This window comes from Phacochoerus africanus, chromosome 11 (genome assembly GCF_016906955.1).
Source record: "Phacochoerus africanus isolate WHEZ1 chromosome 11, ROS_Pafr_v1, whole genome shotgun sequence".
Classification (NCBI taxonomy): Eukaryota; Metazoa; Chordata; class Mammalia; order Artiodactyla; family Suidae; genus Phacochoerus; species Phacochoerus africanus.
Window position 1 is genome coordinate 2,155,020 of NC_062554.1, and position 27,205 is coordinate 2,182,224.

The window sequence follows — 27,205 nt, forward strand, 5'->3', positions numbered from 1 at the left end:
GTCCTGCCGGAGGGGGTGCTTCTTGGGAAGTCTGCCCTCCCCAGTCCTGCTGGAGTGTGGCTGGCTCACATTTCCATGAGCCCTGACCTGCAGCAAACTGGACCAGGGGTGGACACTCAACCCAACCTGGGCGACCCTCGAAGAATCCAGGTGGGCCCTGCTGGGCATGTGGTCGAAAGGGTAAACCAGTGTAAGCTGTGTAACTCCCAGTCGAGTCTGTGTACGTTACACAGCTGAGTCTACACCCTTCAGGAGGCAGAGGGCAGCCGATGCCGGCTCCGTTCACGCGGGGTGCGCTGTGCCCCACGCGCCCCAGCTACACCAGGAATTGCAGGACCCTGAGTTGCAGGGGGCTTCAGGCTTGTCGAGGGGGTCCTGCAGACAGTCAGACAAACCAGGGGCTCGGAGAAAAGGGGGAGCTTGCAGACCTGAGCACCCCGGTTGGGACCCTGGGGTTTAGAATTGCGCACGTCTGTCCATCAGGGGGTGCTGGGGACCTTCCCTGTCTATTCTGATTGGATTCCATCTCTTTGAGGGAAAAAAAAACAAAAACAAAAACAAAAAAAACACTGATTCAACTCAGTGGTGCCTGTGGCCTGGTTTTCCCGGCCAAGCAGATTCCCTACTTGCTAATCCAGCGGGCACGGAAGAGGCAGAAGCCTGGAACCGCTTCTGTTGCTCTGACCGCTTCTCAGCTCAGGGCGTGGGCCAGCGCCACGTGCAGGCTTGGGGGGCACCAGGCACACATCTTCTCTGGGACACACAGGGGAGGGGCTGTAGGGAGGCCCCTGCAGGGGAGGCTCCTGTCCCCAGGTCCCAGGCAGCTGCTCTGAGGGACTTTACCCAGTTTTTGGAATCTCTGTCATCGGGCAGAGGAAAGGGAGCGGTGCTGGCTGACCTTTGGATGTGCGGTGAAGCCATCCAGAACCCCTCAGAGAGAAACGGGTTTTGAACTCATTGGCTTTGGAAAGGCCATCTGCCACCAGCCTTGGCGAGGTCAGGACATGCTGGAGGCGGCCCCATGCAGGCTGCCAGATCTCTGCGGGGCTCAGAGCACAGGCCTGACCCGGTCCCAGCGCCCAGTGGCAAAGAGCTTCTGCCAGGCCAGCCTCCTTCGTACTAGATCCCAACTACCACGCGTCCTCTCTCCTCCCCCCTCTGCCATGCATTCTTACACACATGCACTCACACCCAGAGAACTGGGACGTCATTGCTGTTTTGTTTTAAAGCAGACATTTTAAAGGTTCTCAGCAAAAGTGCAACCTATCTTTACAGCCAAGGCAGAAAGGAGAGAGAACAGAATGTAAATGAGTGTATCTACTTCCAGCCAAGTCCCAAATGACCCCTCTCCCGGTGTGAGGTCACAGCCGATTGGCACACGGGGGGTGGGGGACGGCCGCCCTTTCCTCCTCCCTCCACGTCAGATGCCACAGCCCCGTAAGCACCCCAGCAGACCCTCCGAGTGTGGGGTACGCACAGCAAGGATGTCAGGAGCTTTTACCGGGTCGCAGCCGCGGTGCCTCCCGTACCTCCTCACAGCCCCCCTTGTGGGACGGGCTCGTCATGGGGAGGAAGCTAAGCTTCCGAAAGGGGAGCACCAACAACTGAGGGGCAGCACAGGGATGTGACTCCCAGTCCAGCCAAGTCCAAAGGGAGCGCCTGCATCCACTCTGCCCACGGCCGCCTCCATCCCGACAGCAAAGCGCGGGGCCCTGCCCTCCCACACAGCTCAGCTGGTGCCACTGCCCCGACTCGGCTCCTCACATGTTTCTTCTTAAAAGAGGAAGAACTGCCCCCTCCCCGCCATGGATTTGAAGTCCGGGGCATGTACTTCAAAGAGACAGGAAGCAACAGGGCGGGACGGCATCTCAGGTTTGCCTTTTCACACAAGAGACATTTCTCTTAGTTCTGCGGCAACTGTCGAAAAAAGGCCACTGTGTTCCCCGAGGTGTTTGCAGCTGCTGTAGCAAACGACTCCCACGTTTTAGTGGTTTAACCCTCAGAACACTTCTCTCTCACACTTAAGTAGCTGTCAAACACAGATTTGCCATAAGCCAAGGGCTCAGGTTTACGGAAGGTCTGCCAAGCGGCCAGTCATGCTGCACTTTCTCCCGGGCCGCCTACTCCACATTCCCGCACGCCAGGCGCACACGTGGCTGCTTGGCTGTGCACAGAGTGCCACCCACGGTCACTCCCTGGGTAGGTCACTGAGACCAAAGTGCCTGTGCACAGAATCAGGGCTCACGGCTCAGCCCCAGGCCACACCCGTGTCCCTCCCCACTTCCTGTGCCCCACTTCCTGTGCTCTTTGACGCCCCAGGTTACAAATAAGCATTAAAGCCAGCAGCGACCTGTAACAGAGCAAAAAGTCTGTTACCGGTGCTCTAACCGCCACTGCTAGTGACAACTCTGGCAATTTCACGCCTTTGACCGTTCCACCAGGGGCCCCGTCGTCAGCCCCAATCCCTCAGCTCCTTCTCAAGTGCTTCACGGGTTCCACAGATCTCCCTTAGGGACCAATTCTGAGTCTGGAAAGAAAGAGTCTTTGCTTCTATGGCCCAAGGACAGAAGTGTCCTCAAGGACCTGCAAAATAGGGGGCCCTGGGCACTCTGTGACTATACATCCTGGAGGCCCTGACGCTTGGAATCAGTCCACAGATCCTATCCTGCTCTTCCCTCCGGCAGCATCTCCAACAAAGAAAGGCTCCCTCTGTCCCCGGGGGGCCTTCTTGCCTCTCCATGGCTGCCCTGCATGTCGCTTAGACTGACTGACTGTCTGCGGCTACAGAACCCACCCTGGGCGAGGCTCTGGTCTTGGGCTCTCAGGACGGCTTTGCAGCGAACAGAGTAAGAGGGAGTTCTTGCCTGGAACCCACGCTCCCTGGTATCCCTGTTCCCAGGGGCTCACTTCTCTTTGCTTCCCAGGAGCACGCGGGACTGACGCTCCACGGCCGAGCTTGTCCCAGCGCGATGAGGGCCTCCTCCGCTGTGCCCCTGTAGCTCCTGATGTGGATGACAAGGCTTGTGACTGGAGATTCACAATTCGTTCACATGCTGTCCTTTCCCGCTCCTGCTCTGTAAGCTCTTCAAGGGAAGGAAAGGTTCCCTATGCCAGCATGTTCTCTATCTAATATGGCATTTCACCCACAGAAATGTCACCTAGTGAGTGCAATTTTTTAATATTTTTTTCATTTTAGGGCTACACCTACAGCACATGGAGGTTCCAAGGCTAGGGGTTAAATTGGAGCTGCAGCTGCCGGCCCACACCACAGCCACAGCAACACGGGATCTGAGCCGCATCTGCAACCAACACTGCAGCTCATGGCAATGCCAGATCCTTAACCCACTGAGTGAGGCCAGGGATCGAACCTGCATCCTCATGGATACTAGTTGGGTTCTTAACTCACTGACCCACAAAGGGAACTCCAATTTATTTTTGAGAATGAGTTAGTTAAAAACAAACAAACAAACAAACAAAAACTCCAGAAAGCAAGCCGAGAGGGAACCTACCTCAACATAATAAAAGCCATATATGACGAATCCACAATGGTGAAAAACTGAAAACATTTCCACTAAGATCAGGAACAAGACAAGGATGTCCACTTTCACCGCTACTAGTCAACACAGTTTTGGAAGTCCTAGTGATAGGAGAAGAAAAAGAAATCCTAGAAGAAATCATAGAAGAAAAAGAAATAAAAGGAATCCAAATTGGAAGAGAAGTAAAACTATTACTGTTTGCACAAGACATGATACTATACTTGGAGAACCCTAAAGAAGCTACCAGAAAACTGTTAGAACTCATCAATGAATTTGGCAAAGTTTCACGATGCAAAATTAATACACAGAACTCCACTGAATTTCTATATACCAACCATGAAAGACCAGAAAGAGAAATCAGAGAAACCACCATATTTATCATCACATCAAAAAGAATAACATACCTAAGAATAAACCTAGCTAAAGAGACAAAAGACCTATTCTCTGACAAATATAAGATGCTGATGAAAGAAATCAAAGATGACACAGATGGAAAGATATACCATGCTCTTGGATGGAAAGAATCAATGTTGTCAAAATGACTGTACTGCCCAAGGCAATCTACAGATTCAAAATAATCCCTATCAAATTACCAAGGATGTTCTTCACAGAATTATAACAAAATATTTTAAAATTTGTATGGAAACACAAAAGACCCTGACTAGCCAAAGCAATTTTGAAGAAGAAAAACGGAAATGGACGAATTAGGTTCCCTGACTTCAGACAATATTTCAAAGGTATGGTTATCAAAACAATGTGTTACTGAACAAAAAAACCCAGAAATATAGATCAGTGGAACAGGATAAAAAGCCCAGAAGTAAACCCAAGCACCTAGGGTCAATTAATATATGACAAAGGAGGTAAGAACATATAGTAGAAGAAAGTCTCTTTAATACGTGGTGCTGGGAAAACTGGACAGCCACATGTAAAAGAATGAAATTAGAACACTCCCTAACACCATACACAAAAACAAACTCAAAATGGATTAAAGACCTATATATAAGACCTGATACTATAAAACTCTTAGAGGAAAACACAGGCAGAACACTCTTCAACATAAATCACGGCAACATCTTATTTGATCCACCTCCTAGAATAAGGCCAACAAAAACAAAAATAAACCAATGGGAACTAATTAAACTCAAAAGCTTTGGCACAGCAAAGGAAACCATTAAAAAAATGAAAAGACAGTCCACAGAATGGGAGAAAATCTTTGCAAATGATGCAATGAAGGCCTAATATCCAAAATATATAAACAACTCAACAACAAAAAAACAAACAACCCAATTGAAAAATGGGCAGAAGGCCTAAAATAGACATTTCTCTGAAGAAGACATTCAGACAGCCAACAGGCACATGAAAAAAATGCTCAACATCACTAATTATTAGAGAAACGCAAATCAAAACTGTGATGAGGTACCACCTCACACTGGTCAGAACAGCCATCATTAGTAAGTCTACAAATAACAAATGCTGGAGAGGGTGTGGAGAAAAGGGAACCCTCCTACACTGTGGGTGGGAATGTAAATTGGAACAACCGCTATGGAATACAGTATGGAGGTACTCAGAAAACTAAACATAGAACTACCATATGACCCAGCAATCCCACTCCTGGGCATCTCTCCAGACAAAAAGATACATGCACCCCTATGTCCACAGCAGCACTATATACAATAGCTAAGACATGGAAACAAACTGAATGTCCATCAACAGAAGAGTGGATAAAGAAGATGTGGCACATATGTACAGTGGAATACTACTGAGCCACAAACAAGGACAAGATAATATCATTTGCAGCAACATGGCTGACTAGAGATTCTCATATTAAGTGAAATGTCTTAAAGAAAAAGACAAATATCATATGATTATCACTTGTATGTGGAATCTAAACTATGGCACAGATGATCTTATCTACAAAACAGAGAAAGATCATGGACATGGAGAGAAGACTTCTGGTTGCCAGAGGGTAGGGGGAGGGAGTGGGAAGGAGAGGGAGTCTGGGGTTGGTGGATGCAAACTGTAGCATTTGGAATGGACGGGCAAGGGGCCTCCTCTACAGCACAGGGACCTGGGTGTGGCTGGGTCACTCTGTTGCACAACAGACACTGAAGAAGCATTATAAATCAACTACACTTTCCTTAAAAAAACCCAAACCCAGAGAAACAAAAAAGGGAGTGAATAAGAAAATAATTTTTAAAATAAGTTAAGAAATTAGAAAACCAAAAAAAAGCTGAGTCACCGAGTAAGGATAAAGGGTGGGGGGTGCGGGGAATGAGAAGGAAATGATGTGGGAGTGAGTGAATGAATGAGGGTGGGAGGCAGAAGCAGGGTCCATCGCCACCTCTTCCACCCTGAAACAGAACCCTGCTTTTAGCAGACATGCTGCCACGCAACGAAAAGGATATACTTCCCACCCTCCCTTGAAACTGAGACATGTCTCTGTAACTAAGCTCTGCGACTAATTAAACATAAGCAGCAGTGTTGCACAGGACATCAAGGAAAATCCTTTAAAAAGGAAGATGTGGGCTTTGGGCTGTTGTCTCTTTCCACCTTTCTACTGCCTGGAAGATACGTGATGGTTGAAACTTAGCAGCCATGTTGTTTAATGAGGAGACATCGACAAAACAAAACACCCCACACTGAGAGAGGGAGGCAGAAAGATCTCCTTAATCACAGAGCTTCTATAACATCCTAAATAGCTTCCCTGTATATCTTTTTAACGTAAAAAAGACATACATTTCCATTTCACTTGTATTTTGTGGTTTGTTGTTTTTTTGTCATATATATCTGAATCTGATACTAACCAGTTTGTCCAGAATCACAGGTTCACGCTAGAGCCAGTCTGAGAACCCTCTCTCCCAGTGTCCAGCTGTTCCTGAGGCCAAGTTAAGTCACCCTATGATGGCCTAGACCTCTGCACTCACCCAGGTCCTGCAGATGCCCTCCGAAGGTCAACCCGAAGTTGTAACATGAGACAACAGAATCTTGACCTTTTTTGAAAACAATCCAAGTGGAGGATAATCCCTGAGTGGCAGGGGGCCCAGACCCAACTTCGCGTTGGACGCAGTTCCCAAAGGACGCCCCCCGAAATGCAACCAGGGGACCCCAACACTGGCCCCAGACCTACACTCACAGTTCTGGTGGCTCCTGCATTTCACAGTCAAGCCGCTCCCCCTGTGTGAAGCGGGGCGCGAGGGGAGCAGGGCCTTACCTCCACCAGGGCGTGCCAGTGTGCGATGGGCTTGCGTGGGCACGACAGCATCTCACTCCAGTGGTCTCTGCCCAGCCTCTCCGCGTCGTTGCCTACTTGACACACGCCGATGATCTCATTGTGACCTACACTGTGAAAACGGCCCACAATAGTTTTTTTCCTAAAATTTTGGTATGTAAGAGCAGCAACCACTCAAACTGCTAGAGGAATAGGGAAGGGGTGGGCCTTTTTATTCCCGGACTTAAAACGCTAGGCCAAGTTTAACAGCCACGAGGACACGGAGTCTGGCCCTCATACACCTCAGCCGTTGTAACACTGCCATGGCCTAGCTGGTTTCCGGGAACCCTGTGTTGGAAGAACTTTTTGATGCACGCAAAGAATGCCACTCGGGTTCTGGAATAAGGTTGAGCTCAGGCCTCCAAATCCATGTAATGACAGGGGGCCATGTGGAAGGAGTTTCTTGCATTAACGGCTACTCCATTCCTGCAAGTGGGAGCCAAGTACAGCTAAGGGAGAAGCTCTGAGTCTGGCAGCTGCGGCCTTCAGCTCCCAAAAGGGGCAGAGTGGAGGAGGCCCTGGGTCTTCCTGCAACCCTCTCCTGGGAGGACACGTTGTCTTCTCAGGCTCTTCCTTCCTTCCTTCCAAGCCCAGACCTGCATCGTTGACCTCACTTGAGTTCCCTTCAGCAGAAAGATACTTAGCCCTCAATACTTAGCTAGTGTTTCTGCAACATCCCTGGACAGGCCCTGCCCTGCATCGCTTCTTTCTGCCCTGACGGGTTCTGGGACCATCTTTTGTGCATAAGCAGAATGACATGGCCCGTCCTTTAACTCTTTGAGACCCAAACGCATGGACGTGTTCTCTCCTTTTTCCTTCCTGCAAAGACTTTTTTTTCTCCTATCTGTGCGTAGGGAGCAAGGGGGAGACGAGGTGGGGAAGCTGTGTGAGGATATTGGATTCTATGCTCATTAAAATCAGTAGCAGGCAGAAGCCCCATGAATCCTGCCATGGATTTTTCCAGGCCAGATTCATGAGTTCACTGAGAATTAAACTGAAGCAGAGCTCACATAATCAGATTTGCCGATGCGGGAAACTCGGCAATAGCTTGAAAAATACTGGCCCAGCCTCCCACGGCTGGTGGGCAACATCCCCTCCCGTGGCCAGGCACTACTGGTGCTGGGTGCCATCCAGAGGCGACAGCGGGGTTGTCACACCCATGGGCTGAGCCAACCCACGTGTTCCTGGGGTTGGAAGACAGCTGTGCTGCACCCAGGCGTCTGCTCGAAAGAGCTCAGGGCCTTCCTGACCTTTCAGGGTCTGTGGGAAAATTTTTAGCTGCAAACAATATTGTAAGATATTAGAAGTCAGAATTTTTTTTTAAATTTTAATAATTGTGCCCAGATCACGTGGAAGGTTTCCAATTAGAAGGAGACTTTGCATTTCAGTCTAATGACGGGTTTAACATGTATAATTCCCTGTTGGTACTTCCTTTGCATATTAAAATGACTGTTTCTCAAATCTGTCCTTTAAATACACAATTGGCTACAATGCAGGCTATAAATATCTCTGCTGCGCTGTATTAATTAGAAAGTCGAGCATCTTATACATTTTAATGTGCCCTGTCATCCACACCGATGCTAGCATTTCCAAGAGGATAGGTGTGTGTGTGCTCTCAGACTTAAGGAGATGGACGTGATCTTTATTAACACGTCGGGGGAAGGAAGAAGAGAAGGAAGTGACGTATTGGAAATGCTGACGGTCTGGCGAAGGTAATCCTTCTGCGGCTTCGAGGGGGAGCTTTCCTACAAAGGCGGGGTTGCCTGGGAGAGTGGGCAGAGCGAGATCTGGTCTCCAAGCTGAGATTCTAGGGCGCAAGAAGATGGAGAGGAGAAGTGGGGAGGGGGGAGGACACGGGAGGAGGAGGAAGTGGGAGAGCGTTCAAGGCACCCTGGAAATCTGCCCGGACGGCAGGGCTGGCTGGTGACGCGGCGACTCCTCGCCAGAGCTCTGGGCGTGCTGCTCACAGACGCCTTTCCTGTGGCTGCACCCAGACACCAGCTAGGACTCCCTCCCCAGCCCTGGGCACAGCGGACCTGCCCCGAGAAAAGCGCCCCAGGCATCTCACCGGTCGTAGTCCATGACCGCGATGGACAGGTGGATCTGGTCGATGTTCTCGGGAGGGACGTCGAAGACGATGGCTTCGTTGTAAACGGGGTTCAGGGTGTTTCTCTTGGTGGACGTCTTCCTCTTCTTCAGTCGTCTGCCCTCACACATCAGCGAGACCTTCACGTAGGGGTCTGTGGAGGCCGGAGGAGCAGGGGTGCGTGAGGATAAGTGCGGATGCAGGCCGGCAGGGCCCCCGCGGCAGAGTTTCAAGGACCTCGGGCTGCAGAACCCGTTCCCTGCCTCAGGACTGGCGCTGGGAGATTTTAACTAATACGATGTCTGGGCAGCGACTGGAGTTGGGATCATTAAGCCACTCATTCAGGAAAAAGCACAGGGCACGTTCTCCTCAAAATGCATGGTATTTAAAAATAGGGTAAAAACATCTGTTACTGAGGGTTAGAAAATGTTCCGGCCAGGATCCAGGACCTGCCTGGCTGCCACAGCAGGGGACACGCAAAAGCACTGATCACGCCTGGGAAACCGGCTGCAGGCCCAGCCCAGAGCCACCCTGGGGAACCTTTTCCAAACACCAGGACTTTAGGAAACGGAGAAGCTGAATCCCTGGAGGACAGGGAGGACCTGGGCGTGGGGTGGGGGTGGATTTCCTTCAGTGTGGGGGCCTCAGGCCCCAGAGCAGCCTGTAGCTGGGTGCCAAGGTGGGGGAGGGGGGAGGTCAGCAGGTCAAGGAGAGAAAGGACACAGGTCTGCTCGGGTGCCATGCTGGGAGGGGGTGACAGGTGACACGGCTGGTCTCTGCTTCAGGTGGGACACCCTGCTTTCACCTCCCTAGTCTCCCGCTCAGTGGGAGTCCTTCTTGCTTCAGCTGCCTGACCAGGTGAAGCCCTGACACCTAGACACCGTCCGGCAAAGGCCAGAAGGGGCCACATCCTTTTTCTGCTTGAAAAAGACACTGACGTCCGGGAAGCCGAATATACTGCATTTTTTATTTCAGGAAGCCCGTGGACCGGGCGCTCTGCAACCGCATTTCGGGAGCCCATGCAGAGCTGGCTTGTGAACTTGTGTAAAAGGGAAATGCCCAGCGGGGATTTTCTGTTGGGTCCTAGAGTTTAAGGGGACACTGATTCACTGGGAAACCCAGCCGCCGAGTTCTCTGCTAGCCTCTGATGCAAGGATATTGGGTTACCCATCTTTGAAAGGCCCGAGGGGAGCCTGCTTACAGCTGAGGAGAGACTCAGCTACGCTTCATCGGCAGCGCCCGCTCGGGGTCAGGTTCACCATCGCGCGAAGAGGACCTAAGGATGACGACACTGACGGCGCGGACGCTGAGGACCACTGAGTGGGCGTCTTAGGACTCGCTCACTCACGGCAGCACCAGCGAGCCAGATGCCACGGTTACCCTCCTTTTTACAGACGGGGAATCCGAAGCCCAGACCCGTTAAGCGGCTCAGCGACTTGCCCAAGGCCACACAGTGACCTAGGTCTAGGTCCTAGCCTGAAACCCGGGCGCTTTGGTGCCGAAGTCCACCACGTCTTCGCCGCGGGAGACTCACAAGGGGCGCGCGAGAACCGTGGGAGGAGAGCCGCCGCGGACACAGCCCCACCTGACGCTCCCGTGATGTCCATCGCCTTCAGGTTCCTTGCCTTTATGATGGTGATGGTCAGCCTGCCCGCCGTCGGAAGGTAGCAGAGGGAGAACATCAGCTCTCCGAGATCCACGTTGTCCTGGCGAGAGAGCACAAACCCAAGCATTAGAGAGCGTCTTGGGTCTGCTGCACGGAAGACGCAGGGGTGGGCAGCGCCGCAAGGGATGCGCTGCTCCTTCTGCTCGTCTCCAGGGTCCCCCGTGTCCCCCCTTCATGACATCATCAATCACGCGAAGGAGAAGAAACGCCCACACTCTGGGAGCCCCCACCCTACAGAACCACACTCGTCTTCAGACGGCCAAGCCGCCGAGGCCATCCAGGGCTCTGCCACCTTCTAGCCATCCACCTGCAGCTGGATAGAAGCCCCCCAGCCTTAACCATCCCCAGGAACAGAAGCCCCCCCAGCCTTAACCATCCGCATGGAGTCCCCCATGTGGCCCCACTCACAGCCCCCACAACGCACCCAAAGCCCACAAAGAGGGGCCTGCAGTGCTGGGCTGCCCACCGGCAGCCCAGACCAGCTCTGCTCTCTCCCACAGGTCTCCATATAGCCCCTCGGAGACGCCCCGTTTCCTACAATAGCATCTCCCACCCAGGCCCACAAAGTTCTTCAAATAGTTTCTGTCCAAGTGCATCCTTGCCCTGCAGCCCCCCACCCCCCTACGGAGCCCCAACCCCAGTTTGCTGCAATGCCTCCTGCAAACATCCCTCTGCTGCAACACACACCCACACCCTCCCCTGGTCAGAGCACTGCACCCAACCTGGTCACATGCAACCTGTGCAGGGAGAAGAGCGCGCGGCTCTGCTGGACCCTGCGAACCCCTTGTTCCTCCCCGGCTCTCGACAAGGAGCTGCAGCAGCCTGAGAGCAGCAGCCCGAGACCCCACCCGTCCACAGTCCTGCACGCACCCGGACCCTTGCCGGGCCCTGTGCGAGGTCCAGGCCGGGAGAGGTGGGCAGAGACCCAGGCCCCGCAGGCCCTGACTGCTGACCTCAGGGTCCCCTCGCCTCCTCTCGGCACGTCTCCAATAAGCCCATTTCCCTCTGCTGGGAAAACATCTCCGCGGGCAGCGGGCAGCCATTCAAATAGGTCAGAAGACACCATTCTCTTCCTCCTTCTTAGCCCAGGGGAGGTATAACCAGAAAGGGGAAAAAAAGCCAGTTCATTTAGTTTCAATTTCTGTGATACCTGAGGTTATGGAGCTGGGTGTCTGTGTCTCATTAATAGTTTCATACGACAATGCTCTGGGGAGCCTGGTTTTTGCTGTCAACATCCAGAATCTCCCCGCCCCTTCTTGATTCTCCAAGGATGCTTCTACTTTTAGAATCACAGATGCCGCTCTGGAAGGTCACCTCGCCCAGCCTCCCTCCTTGACCGCTTCTGCAGGAGGATGCGGCAAAGCGAATCTCTTTGGTCGCTGAGGCAGATGGATTGCTATGCATCCTCCAGCATTGCCTGCTGCATGTAAATAAATGGCCTCCCCTCCCAAGCGTGCCAGGCTCTTCTCGTTCCTGGAGCCTGGACAGCAGGAGACTCAGGCAGCTGGGTCTCTCCCTCTGGGGTGGAGGGAGGGAAAGATGAGCGTTCTACACAAGCAGGGGGTGTCCCACCAGGGGCTGGACCGCTTGGTGCTACAGGGTTCCACGCTATGGAGGAGGCCTGCTCTCACTGAAGGGGCTGACCCAGCTTCCTGCTGGGGCCAGAGGAGGAAGAGAAGCAACAGCTGTCCCCATAAATTATCTTTTTTCCGTCCATACTGCCTGGCATCGTCCTTTGTCACTGGCCCTCTCCTGCCCGCCTTAGGCAGAGAGGCGTCGACACCTGTTCTCTCAGAGGGCTTTTCACTGTTCGTGCCTCCTTTCCTCGCATCCCATCCTGAGAGTCTTGGTCTGACGAAAGTAAAACAGGAATAACCAAAACCGTGCCTACAAAGCTTCAGCATCATTTTTTCAGCATCCGGTTCCTGCGGGCCCATGCTGCGCAAGCTCCGTGGGTTCAAGGTGTGATCAGACATCCACTCCAGGGCCCGCCCTCAAGGCCCGTGCTCCGGACTGAACCCAATGCGTCAAGTTACCTTTGCACTGAGTACATGTCTTTCCCACACAGACTTCATTCTCACATATTTATATTATGTTGCTGTTTGCTCACGAGTCAAAAGAGAAAATTAAGCTTCAGGTTTGGTTATGTCTTCAGAATGTGAACTGGGCTGAAGTCTACATTTGTACTTTAAAAAAAAGTGGCAAATTAAAGAAGTACCTATCAAAGAGAAAATGCTTGGTTTGATTTCCAAGTGCTTTAAAAATCAATTATGTAAAATTATATAAACTGTGACAGTGAAAATGATAAAATGCAAATACGAAAATACCTAAGTAAACCAGTTAAATATCCCCTTTCCTTGCGTACATGCCACTTATGTCACCGCTGTCCCGGAGCAAGGCTGTGCATCGTGATACACACTGCACCCCCCCCCGCCCCCCGCCCCCCATTTATCCCCTACTCTTCTAACACGTGCTGTGGCTTTGAGCCCTGCCCTTCCAGGCCCTGGGAGGCGTTTCCGCAGCGGTGAACAACGGTCGTGCTCCTTTAAGAGGGGATGGGCTTGCTGGGGTGTGGAACAGGAGTGGAGGGTACCTTGTGCTAACTTCTCTCCCCATCAGCGGGTGCTGAGCTGGGGTCAGGAATCTGTAGAGTCTGATGTTTGCAAACCTTCCCTTAAATCAGGGTTCTCAATTTTGCTCCCCAAGGGGACAGCTGACACCGTCTGGCTAAGGTTTTAGTTGTCCTGGCCGGGAGGCAGGTCTGCTGATGTCTGTCCGGGAGGTGGATCCAGGGTTGCTACGAAACACCCGACAATGCACAGGCAGCTCCTCACTACAGTGAGGTAACCTGACTCCAAGCGCCAACAGTGCCAAGGCCGAGACACTCTGCCTTATGGCGAAGTGTTTGTATCATTAGTCAAAATTTTCCCAGAAGGCTGATAGAAGTCAAATATAAAAAAGAGAGTCATGGAGTATTTGGCTTCTTTTCCGGCTTGACAGAAATCAGATATGTAGAAGTGCTGCTGGTGGCCGAGCACCCTGGGGGTACAGGGGGCAGGGAACTGTCACACCAAGAGGTGCTCCATTTTCTCCTGCTTTGTGTGGCCAAGTGCAGTATCACTGGGAAGATACACTAGGCATGAGGGCAAGTGTGTGTGAATTCTCTCCCTGCCAGCTCACTCTGTGCTAGGCCTGCCATGCTGGTCAGCTCTCTCTGTGCTAGGCTTGCCTGTACTGGTCTACGGGAGCTCAGATTCCTGTCTAACCAGTTCACATTCGCCTTTCTCTTCTTGGGTTCTTCTGCTGAGGCCATTCTCAATTCCATAAAGTTCTAGAAGGATTGCTGCAGGAATTCAGACTGACCAAAATAGTCATGCCCCTTGTCCACTGCTGTCTGTTCAGGGATGAGTAAGTAACCCAAGCAGGGAGATTTAGAGTGTTCCCTGGGACTGAAAAATCAACATGAAGGCAGAGAATTTTCATTTTACTCTGGTTATCCACTGGGAAGATATGAAACTAGAATTGCTGTTAGCATTTCTGTACCATATGTATTACAAGTAGTGTAATATTACTTTAAGGTAGGCCGTGGATACTAAAAATGCATGCCATAAACTCAAAAGAGATGACTGATGGAGGTCCTGCTACGGTGCAGAGGAAATGAATCCAACTAGTATCTGTGAGGACGTGGGTTTGATCCCTGGCCTTGCTCAGTGGGTCAGGGATTTGGCATTGCCATGAGCTGTGGTGTAGGTTGCAGACATGGCTTGGATCCTGTGTTGCTATGGCTGTGCTGTATGCCGGAAGCTGTAGCTCTGATTCGATGCCTAGTCTAGGAACTGCCATATGCCATGAGTGTGGCCCTAAAAAGCAAAAAAAAAAAAAAAAAAAGAAGAAGAAGAAGAGGAAAAAGAAATGACTAAAATAAAACAACAAGAACTGATAATTAATAAGCCAACAAAATAGAAAATATATGCTTTAAAAATATTAATCCAAAGGAAGGCAGAAAAAAAGGAAATCGGAATAAGACCAGAAGAGACAAGTATGATAGAAATAGAAAACAGTAATATGGTAAATTCAAACTCAACTATTCTAATAATTACATTAAATATAAAATATCTAAGCATCCAAATAAAAGGCAAAGATACCCTGACACCTATGGTCGATTAATCTTTGACAAGGGAGGCAAGAACATCAAATGGGAAAAAGAAAGTCTATTCAGCAAGCATTGCTGGGAAACCTGGACAGCTGCATGCAAAGCAATGAAACTAGAACACACCCTCACACCATGCACAAAAATAAACTCCAAATGGCTGAAAGACTTAAATATACGACAGGACACCATCAAACTCCTAGAAGAAAACATAGGCAAAACACTCTCTGACATCAACATCATGAATATTTTCTCAGGTCAGTCTCCCAAAGCAATAGAAATTAGAGCAAAAATAAACCCATGGGACCTCATCAAACTGAAAAGCTTTTGCACAGCAAAGGAAACCCAAAAGAAAACAAAAAGACAACTTACAGAATGGGAGAAAATAGTTTCAAATGATGCAACCGACAAGGGCTTAATCTCTAGAATATATAAGCAACTTATACAACCCAACAGCAAAAAAGCCTATCAATCAATGGAAAAATGGGCAAAAGACCTGAATAGACTGTTGTCCCAGGAAGATAGACAGATGGCCAGCAAACATGAAAAAATGCTAAACATTGCTGACTATAAGAGAAATGCAAATCAAAACTACCATGAGATACCACCTCACACCAGTCAGAATGGCCATCATTAATAAATCCACAAATAACAAGTGCTGGAGGGGCTGTGGAGAAAAGGGAACCCTCCTGCACTGCTGATGGGAATGTAAACTGGTACAGCCACTATGGAGAACAGTTTGGAAATACCTTAGAAATCTATACATAGAACTTCCATATGACCCCGGGATCCCACTCTTGGGCATCTATCCGGACAAAACTCTACTTAAAAGAGACACATGCACCCGCATGTTCATTGCAGCACTATTCACAATAGCCAAGACATGGAAACAACCCAAATGTCCATCAACAGATGACTGGATTCGGAAGATGTGGTATATATACACAATGGAATACTACTCAGCCATAAAAAAGAATGACATAATGCCATTTGCAGCAACATGGATGGAACTAGAGACTCTCATACTGAGTGAAATGAGTAAGAAAGAGAAAGACAAATACCATATGATATCACTTATAACTGGAATCTAATATCCAGCACAAATGAACATCTCCACAGAGAAGAAAATCATGGACTTGGAAAATAGACTTGTGGCTTCCCGATGGGAGAGGGAGGGAGTGGGAGGGGTTGGGAGCTTGGGGTTACCAGATACAACTTAGAATAGATTTACAAGGAGATCCTGCTGAGTAGCATTGAGAACTATGTCTAGATACTCATGTTGCAACAGAACAAAGGGTGGGGGAAAAATGTATACATGTAAGAATAACTTGATCCCCATGCTGTACAGCGGGAAAAAATAAAAATAAAAAAAAATAAATAAAAAGGGAGAGAGAGAAAAGAAAAAAGGCAAAGATTATCTGATTCAATAAAATAGCAAGAAAATATTATGTTCTCTATAAGAAATATACTTTAAAGATGTAAGTACATTAAAAGCAAAAGATTAAAAAAGATATCCCACCCTAACACTAATAAAAAGAAATCTGGAGTGGTTAAATTAGTATCAGACAAAGCATGAGGCAGAACAATGAATATTACCAGGATCAAAGAAGGTCGTTTCATTATGATAAAGGGATCAATTCATAAAAAACACACAGTAGTTCTAAATTTTTATGCACCTGCTAGCACACTCAAAACACATGAGGCAAAAATACTGGAACAACACAATCAACAAACTTGACCTAACTAGTCATTAATAAAACGTTCTACCAAACAGCAATAGAATACATACTCTTCAAGTGTACCCAGAACACTGAACAAGACAGCCCATATTCTGGGCCATAAAAAAGTCTCAATTAAATCTGAGAAGATTCAAAGTACATTTTCTGGTTGCAATGGAAATGAATTGGAAATCAACAATAAAAAAGATATCTGGGAAATCTCTAAATACTTGGGAACTAAATAACACACTTCTAAATAACCTATGGATCAAAGGAGAAATTAGAAAATACTTTGAACTGAACTGAAGTGGAGATATGATACACTAAAATTTGTGGATGCAGCAAAAGTAGGACTCAGAGGGAAATTTACACCACTACAATGCTTATAATATACAAGAAGAAAAATAACCAATCACTGACTTCAGCGTCCGCTTAAAGAAACCAGAAAAGTAAAAACAAATAAAAAGCAAAATAAGCAGAAGAAAGAAAATAATAAAGATTAGATAACACAATGTAAAGGTGTATATTTTAAACAACAGAGTAGCCCCTAAAAGAACCACTGCACACATGTAATAAGCCATTACTAGAGATAAACTGTAACCATTAAAATATTCAGTTCTAAAAATGGTAGGGAAGGAATTTCCATGTGGCTCAGCAGGTTGTGGACCCAACTAGCATCCACGAGGATGCGGGTTCGATCCCTAGCCTCACTCAGTGGGTTAAGGATCTGGCACCGCCGGAGTAGGTCACAGATAAGGTGAGGTCACAGATGTGGCTTGGATCCTGCGTTGCTGTGGCTGTGGTGTAGGCTGGCAGCTGCAGCTCTGATTCGACCCCTTGCCTGGGAACTTCCATGCGCCATGGGTGCGGCCCTAAAAAGACAAAAAACCCAAAATGTGTATGCTTCTAATACAGATCTTCCAAATATATTGAACAAATCTGAGGGAACTAAGAGGAAAAATACAAACCCGAAGGGGAGTTAGAGATTCCAACACTGCTCTGTCAGCAAGTCACTGAATAGGCGAGGCAGAAAAGAAGGATGTAAAGACGTGAACAAGACCGCCAGCCAACCTGATGTACTTGGTGTTTACCTACTCCGCCCACTGACACTTGGTCAAACAACAGCGAAATGCACATTCTCCTCAAATACACGCCAAACGCACTCCGTAAGATAAGGCATATTCTGGCTCCTTTAAAAAATTCTCATTAGGAGTTCCCGTCCGTGGCGGCGCAGTGGTTGACGAATCCGACTAGGAACCATGAGGTTGCGGGTTCGGTCCCTGCCCTTGCTCAGTGGGTTGACAATCCGGCGTTGCCGTGAGCTGTGGTGTAGGTTGCAGACGTGGCTCAGATCCCGCACTGCTGTGGCTCTGGCATAGGCAGGTGGCTACAGCTCCAATTGGACCCCTAGCCTGGGAACCTCCATATGCCACAGGAGCGGCCCAAGAAATGGCAAAAGGACAAAAAAAAAAAAATTCTCATTAAATTCAAGGTGAATGAATGAAATCATAAAAGTACGTTGTTTTTTATTTTGTATTTCACATTTTAAGATTTTTATTCTTTCTATCACCATTAATTTATAACGCTCTACCAATTTCTGCTGTCCAACAAAGAAAAGCATGTTCTGTAACAATGATAAAATTAAACTAAGAATTCAATTGTAGATACCTGGAAAATCTCCAAATATTTGGAAATTAAACAATACTTTTCTGAATTACCTATAGGTCAAAGAAAAAAAATCACAAGGAATATTAAAAATTATTTTGGGGAGTTCCCGTTGTGGTGCAGAGGAAATGAACCTAACTAGTAGCCATGAGGATGAGGGTTCAATCCCTGGCCTACACCACAGTTCACGGCAACGCCGGATCCTTAACCCACTGAGCGAGGCCGGGGATCGAATTCGCATCCTCATGGATCCTAGTCAGGTTCATTACCACTGAGCCACAACAGGAACTTCCTAGATGCATTTTTCATTTTGCTTGAGTATGTCCTTGAGTACTTTTTTCCCAGTGAAGGTTCACAGGTATTTAAACTAATTTTTATTGGGCTTTAGTTCTTAAAAGAAAGATAGTTGACACAGAGTTTAGGATAAAATTATTTTATCTTAGAATATTTTATTTAAAAGTCACAATGTCTTCTAGGACCTCATGTTCCAGCCAGGGGGTTGGATGCTGTTCTCTTGTAGAGTTTTCCCCTCAAGGAGGTTTTAAGATCATCTCTTTGTACTCTTACCTTGTAGTTGTACTTCTGAAACTTCCCCAAAAGGTGTTTAGAGACCTTGTTTTCACTGATTTTGCTTGGTCCTCAGGGATGGCTGTTAATTAGAATTTTTTTCTCTCGCTTTAATCTCTTTTTCTCCAGTGACCAAATGATCTGTTTATTTTGGACATTCTCTTTAATGATGCTTGGTTTTCCTAAGATTCTAGGACATCTCTAGGTGTCTGCATTTATAACTGAAGGGGCAAAGCAAAAGTCTTACTGCTCATCACTTTAGGAGAAGCCTCAGAAGGGAGTGAGGCAATCTCATGTTTTCATCTGATGTATATAACTGGAAATTCTGAAGAGGTGTTTTTGTTTGTTGGTTTGTGTTGCCACACCTGTGGTATGTGGAAGTTCCCGGGGCAGGACTTGAACCTATGCCATAGCAGGGACAAGAGCTGGATCCTTACCCCACTGAGCCACCAGGGAATTCCTGAAGAATTATTCTCTAATACCACCGCATGATATTAATTTCGTCAAAATCGTTGAACTTTGGTTTTACAGTAGGTTACACAGTTCGGCAAAGAGAGTCACAGTCAACAGACGTTTGAAACCCTAGTGTCCTCAATGTTTTTAAAGCACCCCTGTGCTGGGGTCCCGAAGACCACCCTCAGGTGCGGCGGCTCCCTAGAAGAACTCGCAGGATCCGGAAAGCCCGTTACGTCATAATCACGGCTTACTACAGTAAAAGGACACGGATTTAGATCAGCAAAGACAAAATGACATAGGGTGGAGTCCAGGAGAAACCAGGCATGAGCTTCCAGTTGCTCTTTCCCAAGAGAGTCACAGAGAGCCCTGAATCCCCCCAGCAGTGATGCGTGACGACACGTACAGAATATCGCCAGCCAGGGGAGCTCACCCAAACCTTGATGCTGAAGGTTCTACCTGTGGGTTGTAAGGTGTCCCCACTCCTTACACGACTAACTTAGCTCCTCAGTCTTTTTTCCCTTCACCGGAGGGGCATTGGCATAGCTCAGGGCCCTGGGGGAACAAAAGCAAGTGTCTACCATGGATCCCACCATGAGCATAAAACATCTGGGATGGCCCAGAACTCTCATTGGTCAGGATGCTCTAAGGGCTTGGGGGAATCTTTCAGTCAAGGACTAGCCCTTTCTTTAGAATGTGCAGGGTTCAGGTACCCCAAGCATGGTGAGTCAATCCTTTACTACACACATACAATGCCCTCATTTCAACTTGTCTTTTTACGCCTATTTTCCCGGACTGAAAAACGGAGAAGTGGAGTTCCCATCATGGCTCAGTGGCTAACGAACCAGCTAGCGTCCATGAGGTCTCAGGTCAGATCCCTGGCCTCACTCAGTGGGTTAAGGATCCAGCACTGCCGTGGGCGGTGGTGTAGGTCGCAGACACAGCTTGGATCCTGTGCTGCTGTAGCTGTGGTGCAGGCCACAGTGACTCGCCAAGAAAACTAGAAATATATTAAACTCTGATTGGACCCCTAGCCTGGGAACCTCCATATGCTGTGGGTGTGGCCCCCAAAAGATAAAAGACCAAAAAAAAAAAAAGAAAAAAAAAAGAAAAAGAAAATGGGAGAAAAAAAAGAAAAAGAAAATGGGAGAGAAGCAGTGGTAGTCCCTAAGCTTGTGTACCCAACCATCACACATTCTAACCCAGAGATCAACATCTGATGTGGTGGAAGACATTTCTAGAAGGAGAGCAGTTACCATCGGGGCCTGGCAAAGATATTAGGTAGGATGAGCAGTGACCATAATGCAATTAATTAAGCTAGAAATCTGTAATACAAAGGTAACTAGAATGTTTCCATATGTTTGGAAACTAAGAAATACACTTCCAAATAATCATGGGTCCAAGTAAAAATCACAATGAAAACTAGAAATATATTAAACTGGAACATAATAAAAATTCTACATTTTAAAATGCATAACATGCTGTAAATATTGTGATTTATAATTACAATATTTTTATTTGGTCTTTGTCCTTGACTCTGACACAGGGCTCCTGAAACCCTTGTAAATGCCTAAGTGATAAAAGCACTAGAAGCCTCTTTTGTTCTAGGCAGGGAGCTGTGGGCAGGCTCCTGGATGGCTTGTGGATGGGAGCTGATCACCAAAAAGGACGAAGCTGTAATTAGAAGCTTGAAATTTTCAGGCCCAGCTCCTACTCTCCAGAGAGGACAGGGGGCTATAAATGACTTTAATAACTGAACATACCTACCTGAGAAAGCCCCCAAATACCAAGAGTATTGTTTCTGAAGAGCCTCCTGGTTGGTGAATACACCCATGTACCAGGAGGGTGACACCCCCCACTCCACAGGGACAGAAGCGCCTGTGCTCGGGACCCTCCCAGACCCCAGCCTATGTATCTCTGTTTATCTGCATCCTTCAAACCATCTTCTAACAGGCTGGTAAAAGTAAGTAAGTGTTTCCCTGAGTCGTGTGAGTTGTTCTCGCAAATAATCAAATCCAAGGAGCAGGTCCAGGGAACCTCCAATTTGTGGCCAAGTCGGACAGAGGCTGAGGGTGACCTGGGGACCTGCTTCTTGTTCCTGCATCTGAGGCTAGGGGGAGTCTCATGGGACTAAGCCCTTAACTTGTGGGATCTGACACTCTCTCCAGGTAGGCAGTGTCAGAACCGAGTTAAATTCTAGCACATGCAGCTGGCCTCACAGAACTGCTTTTGCTGACACCAAACACCTGACATGCTTGGTGTCAGAAGGGTCACGAAGGCGGCAGGAGTCCGGGAGTAAAAGAGAAACACATAGAAAGAGAACTGTAGGTTGCTTCCCACACAAATGCGGAAAAATCAGACTAAGGGGAAGTTTTTAGCTTTAAATACATAACTTGGAATAAAATAAAGCTGATTAATTGCGATCATAACATCTATCTCAAGAATTTGGAGAAAGAACAACAAATTAAACCCAAAGTAAGTAGCAGGAAGGAAATACATTTAAGAGCAGAAATGAATGAAATAGAAAACAAATATATTTCTAGAAAATCAACAAAGCCCAAAGTGAGCTTGAGAAAGGGTAATAATAATTGCTAATGATCGTTTTTGTTTGTTTGTTTTATCTTTTTGCCTTTTCTAGGGCTGCTCCTGCAGCACATGGAGGTTCCCAGGCTAGGGGTCTAATTGGAGCTATAGCCACTGGCCTACACCGGAGCCACAGCAATGTGGGATCCAAGCCGAGTCTGCAGCCCACACCACAGCTCACTGCAATGCTGGATCCTTAACCCACCAAGCGAGGCCAGGGATCGAACCTGCAACCTCATGGTTCCTAGTCAGATTCGTTAACCACTGAGCCACAATGGGAACTCCGATAACTCTTATTGTCAAAACAGATAGAAAAGGGGGTTGGGCAGAAAGGCATTGTAAATAACCATGTTAGGCCGGAATGCAGTACCACTAAGGATCGTTACTAAAAGCATTAAAAAGATAATACGAGGATTTTATAAACAATTTTATACCCACAGAGTTTAAAAATCAGACAAAATGTGTGAATTTTTTAAAACACAAAACTTAACAGACTCAAATTATCCATTAAATAAATTGAATCTGGGAGTTCCTGTTGTGGCTCAGTGGTTAATGAATCCAACTAGGAACCATGAGGTTGAGGGTTCAATCCCTGGCCTTACTCAGTGAGTTGAGGATCTGGCGTTGCCGTGAGCTGTGGTGTAGGTCGCAGACGCGGCTCGGATCCCGTGTTGCTGTGGCTCTGGCATAGGCTAGAGGCTACAGCTCTGATTAGACCCCTAGCCTGGGAACTTCCATATGCCATGGGAGTGGCCCTAGAAAAGACAAAATAAATAAATAAATAAATAAATAAATAAACAAATAAATAAATAAATAGAATTCGTAATTAAATATCTCACCATAAAGAAAATTTCAGGTTCAGTTGGCTTCACTGGTGAATTCTATTAAAATTTTATGGGAGAAATAAAATCAATATTATATAAACACTTTCAGAGAACAGAAAAAGAGAGAATATGCCCTAATTTATTTTTTGAAGATATCATGTTTTGGGTACCAAAGTCTGAGGCAGCCATCACAAGGAAGGCAAAACTACAGACCAATTTCGTTCATTGAATGAGATTTAAAGAATGAAAACATCAGAACACTGAATGCAGAATACGTGAAAATGATAATACATTGCTGATATGTTTTATTCGATGTATACAAGCTTAATTTAACATATGAAATTAAAAATATAACTGTCCATATAGTAACGGAATAAAGAAGAAAAATCATATAATTATCTAAATGAATGTAGAATAATATGATAAAATCACCATCTATTTATGGTAAAAGTTTTTATTGAACCAGATATGGAAGAGGAATCTGCATATCTTGTGGCAGGTGTCTAGAAACAACGCTACAGCACTGGAGTGCTTACTGGTGAAATGTGAAAAGTAATGTGCAAACCAGTCCATGGTATATACTATATTAACAAATTGAAGAATACAGACCATGGGATCATCTCAATAGAGGGAGAAAAAGCTTCTGACAAAATTTAATACCCATTTACGATGAAAACTTCCCAGAGAGCAGGCATGGAGTGAGTATACCTCAGCATAATAGAGACAGTATATGACCGTCCACAGCTTACATCACACGCAATGGTGAAAAGCTGAAAGCATTCCCTCCAAGATCAGGAAGAAGACAAGGATGCCCACTTTCACCACTTGTATTCAACATAGTTTTGAAAGCCCTAGCTGTGGCAATCAGAGAAGAAAAAAAAAGGAATCCAAATTGGAAAAGAAGAAGTAAAACTGTTATTGTTTGCAGATGACATAACCCTATACGTAAAAAATCCTAAAGATGGTACCAGAAAACTGCTAAAGCTTATTGATACATTCGGTAAAGTTGCTAGAGATATAGAGATATTTGTCTTTTTGTCTTTTCTAGGGCTGCACCTGCAGCAAAAGGAGGTTCCCAGGCTAGGGGTTAAATCGGAGCTGTAGTCGCCAGTCTACGCCAGAGCCACAGTAACGCCAGATCCGAGCCGTGTCTGTGACCTATACCTACACAGCTCGTGGAAACACCAGATCCTTAACCCACTGAGCAGGGCCAGGGATCAAACCTGCAACCTCATGGTTCCTAGTCAGATTTGTTAACCACCGTGCCATGATGGGAACTCCACAAAATATAAAATTAATACACTGAAACTTCTTGCATTCCTATACGCTAACAATGAAAGATCAGAAAGAGAAATTAAGGAAACAATCACATTTACCATCATATAAAAAGAATAAAATATTTAGGAATAAATCTACCTAAGGAGGCAAAAGATCTATATGCTGACCACTATTTAAGACATTGATGAAAGAAATCAAAGACAACACAAATAGGAAAGATACACCATGTTCTTGATTAGAAGAATAAATATTGTCAAAATGAGTATACTATGCAAGGCAAGCTACAGATTCAAAGCAATCCCTATCAAATTAACAATGGCAGCATTTTTCACAGAACTGGAATTTTTTTTAAAATTTATATGGAAAGACAAAAGACAGTGAATAGCCAAAGAAATCCCGAGAAAGAGAAACAGCGATGGAGGAATCAGGCACCCTGACTTTTGACTATATTACAAAGCTACAGTCATCAAAACAGTATGATATTGGGACAAAACCAGAAATATAGATCAGCAGGACATGACAGAGAGCCCAGAAATAAACCCATGCACCTACGGTCTATTAATCTACAACAAAAGAGGCAAGAATATGCAACAGAGAAAAGACAGTCTCTTCAATCAGTGACGTTGGAAAAATTGCATAGCTACATGTAAAAGAATGAAATTGGAACACTCTCTAACATCATACACAAAAATGACTCAATTGGATTAAAGACCTAAATGTAAGACCAGATACTATAACACTCTTAAGAGGAAAACATAGGCAGAACACTCTCTTTGACATAAATTGCAGCAATAACTTTTTTGATGTACTTCCTTCAGTAATGAAAGTAAAAATAAACAAATAAGACCTAATTAAAGTTAAAAGCTTTTGCACAACAAAGGAAAGTATAAGCAAAACAAAAGACAGCCCACAGAATGGGATAAAATATTTGCAAATGAAGTGACTAACAAGGGATTAATCTCCAAAATATACGAACAGCTCATGCAGCTCTATATCAAAAAAACAAACAACCCAATCAAAGAAAAGGTCAGAAGACCTAAATAGACATTTCTCCAAAGAAGACATACAGATGGCTAATAGGCACACGAATAGATGCTCATCATCACTAATTATTAGAGAAACGCAAATCAAAACTACACTGAGGTACCACCTCACACTGGTCAGAAGAGCCATCATCAAAAAGTCTATGAACAATAAATGCTGGAGAGGGTATGGAGAAAAAGAAACCCTCCAACACTGTTGGCGGGAATATAAATTGGTACAACCACTATGGAGAACAGTAAAAGGTTTCTTAAAAAACTAAACATAGAACTATTCTATGATCTGGCAATCCGACTCGTGGTCATATATCTGGAGAAAAGTGTACCTCAAAAAGATACATACACCCCAGTGTTCACTGTAGCACTATTTACAATAGCCAAGACAAGGAAGCAACCTAAATGTCCCCTGACAAAGGAATGGATAAAGATGTGGTACATACAGACAATGGAATATTAGTCATAAAAAAGAATAAATTAGTGCCATTTGCAGCAACATGGATGGACCTAGAGAGTACCATGTTCAGTGAAAGAAGTCAGAAGGAAAAGGACAAATATTGGACATCACTCAGGTGGAATTTAAAAACAATTCCAGTGAATTTATTTACGAAACAGAAACAGACGAACAGACTTTGGAAACAAGCTTATGGTTACCAAAGCGCAGAGGTGGAGGGTTAGGGATACATTAGGTGTTTGAGATCAGCGTACACACGCTCGGATATATAAAAATGGATAATTAACAAGGACCTACAGTACAGCACAGGGTACTTCACCAGTATCTGTAGTATATGCGGGTAAGGAATCTGTGAAAGAATGGCTGTGTGTATACGTATAATCGAATCAGTTTGTCGTACATTTGAAACTAACACAACATTGTAAATCAACTATACTTCAATAAAAATGAAAGAAAATAATTTTTTTTTTGGCTTGCCTTTTTTTTTTTTTCTTTTTAGGGCTGTAGCTGCAGCATATAGAAGTTCCCAGGCTAGTGGTTGAATTGGAGCTACACCTGCTGGCCTATGCCACAGCCTCAGTAACACGGGATCTGAGCCACGTCTGTGACCTACACTACAGCTCAAGGCAACACTGGATCCTTAAACCACTGAGCGAGGCCAGGGATCGAACCCACATCCTCATGGACACTAGTCGGGTTCATAATCTCTCATCCACAATGGGAACTCCTAAATTTTATTTTTTTCCCTGTCTTTCTGCCATTTTCTTGGGCCGCTCCTGTGGCATATGGAGGTTCCCAGGCTAGGGGTCCAATCGGAGCTGTAGCCGCCTGCCTACGCCAGAGCCACAGCAACGCGGGATCCAAACCGAGTCTGCAACCCACACCACAGCCCATGGCAACGCCGGATCCTTAACCCACTGAGCAAGGGCAGGGATTGAACTCGCAACCTCATGGGTTCCTGGTCGGATTCGCCAACCACTGAGCCATGATGGGAACTTCTAAATTTCATTTTTATGTACCAGAAAAAAAAGGTTAAAAAAACCCTCTCATTGAAAATAGCATCAGAAACCATCAAATCTTGGAATAAATTTACACAGAAATGTCCACAAATTTTTTTTTCTGTTTTGAAAACAAAAATAATGCGTTATTGAGTAACGTGAACGGAGGTCTAAATAAAGGAAGAGCTGTGCCGTGTTCGTAGACTAGAAGAACTCGACACCATACAGACACTCTCCCAACCGACCTGCAGGCTGAGTGTAATTCTAACCAGATCACAATTTGGCCAACTGATGCTAAACTTAATCTGGCCATGCAAAGTGCCAAGAGCAGTCAAAATTCTCTTGAAGAAGAACAAACTGGGAGACCTCACCCTACTGGATGGGAAAACGTATTCGAATGCCACTGCACTGGTGTAACATTTGCACCGGGCAAAGGAACGCATGGACTTGGACAGAGAGCGCAGACACCGACCCGGCTACGTGTGCCTGCACAGTTGTGTTACGTTCCGGTTCTTTTGGTCTGCCCCTCCACGTACCCTCAAAGGCCATCCTCTTTGGAAAGCAATGAAACCTCATGTACGCATGAAGAGACCAAGTCTGGGGTTAGTCTGGGACAAGCACATGAACACACCCATACGTGGCCAATAAAACCAAGACAATTCACTTGTTTGTTCTTCATTCCACAGACATTTATGGAATACAATTATCTGCCATGTGCTCTTCTGCATGCTGGGGCCCAACCAGGCAAAAGGCATCTGCCATCATGAGCCTTATTATTTCTTTTTTTTTTTGTCTTTTTCTCCTTTTAGGGCTGCACCCGCAGCATATGGAGGTTCCCAGGCGAGGGGTCTAATCAGAGCTGTAGTCGCCAGCCTACACCACAGCCACAGCAACGCCGGATCCTTAACCCACTGAGTGAGGC

At 46.5% G+C, this 27,205-nt stretch overlaps 1 protein-coding gene across 2 annotated transcripts in view; it reads right to left on the minus strand.

The window, feature by feature from the left end:
- Nucleotides 1–27,205, minus strand: part of SYT9 (synaptotagmin 9) — a 190,605-nt gene that overhangs the window by 40,631 nt on the left and 122,769 nt on the right. The window contains exons 4-6 of one of the 2 annotated variants that reach the window (XM_047753684.1): nucleotides 10,476–10,596; nucleotides 8,873–9,044; nucleotides 6,748–6,877 (exon numbers count right to left, since the gene is read on the minus strand). In XM_047753684.1, coding sequence (XP_047609640.1) covers nucleotides 6,748–6,877; nucleotides 8,873–9,044; nucleotides 10,476–10,596 — 423 coding nt within the window. Of the gene's footprint in view, nucleotides 1–6,747; nucleotides 6,878–8,872; nucleotides 9,045–10,475; nucleotides 10,597–27,205 lie in introns of those variants that run through there. The other variant, XM_047753685.1, reaches the window with a different exon arrangement.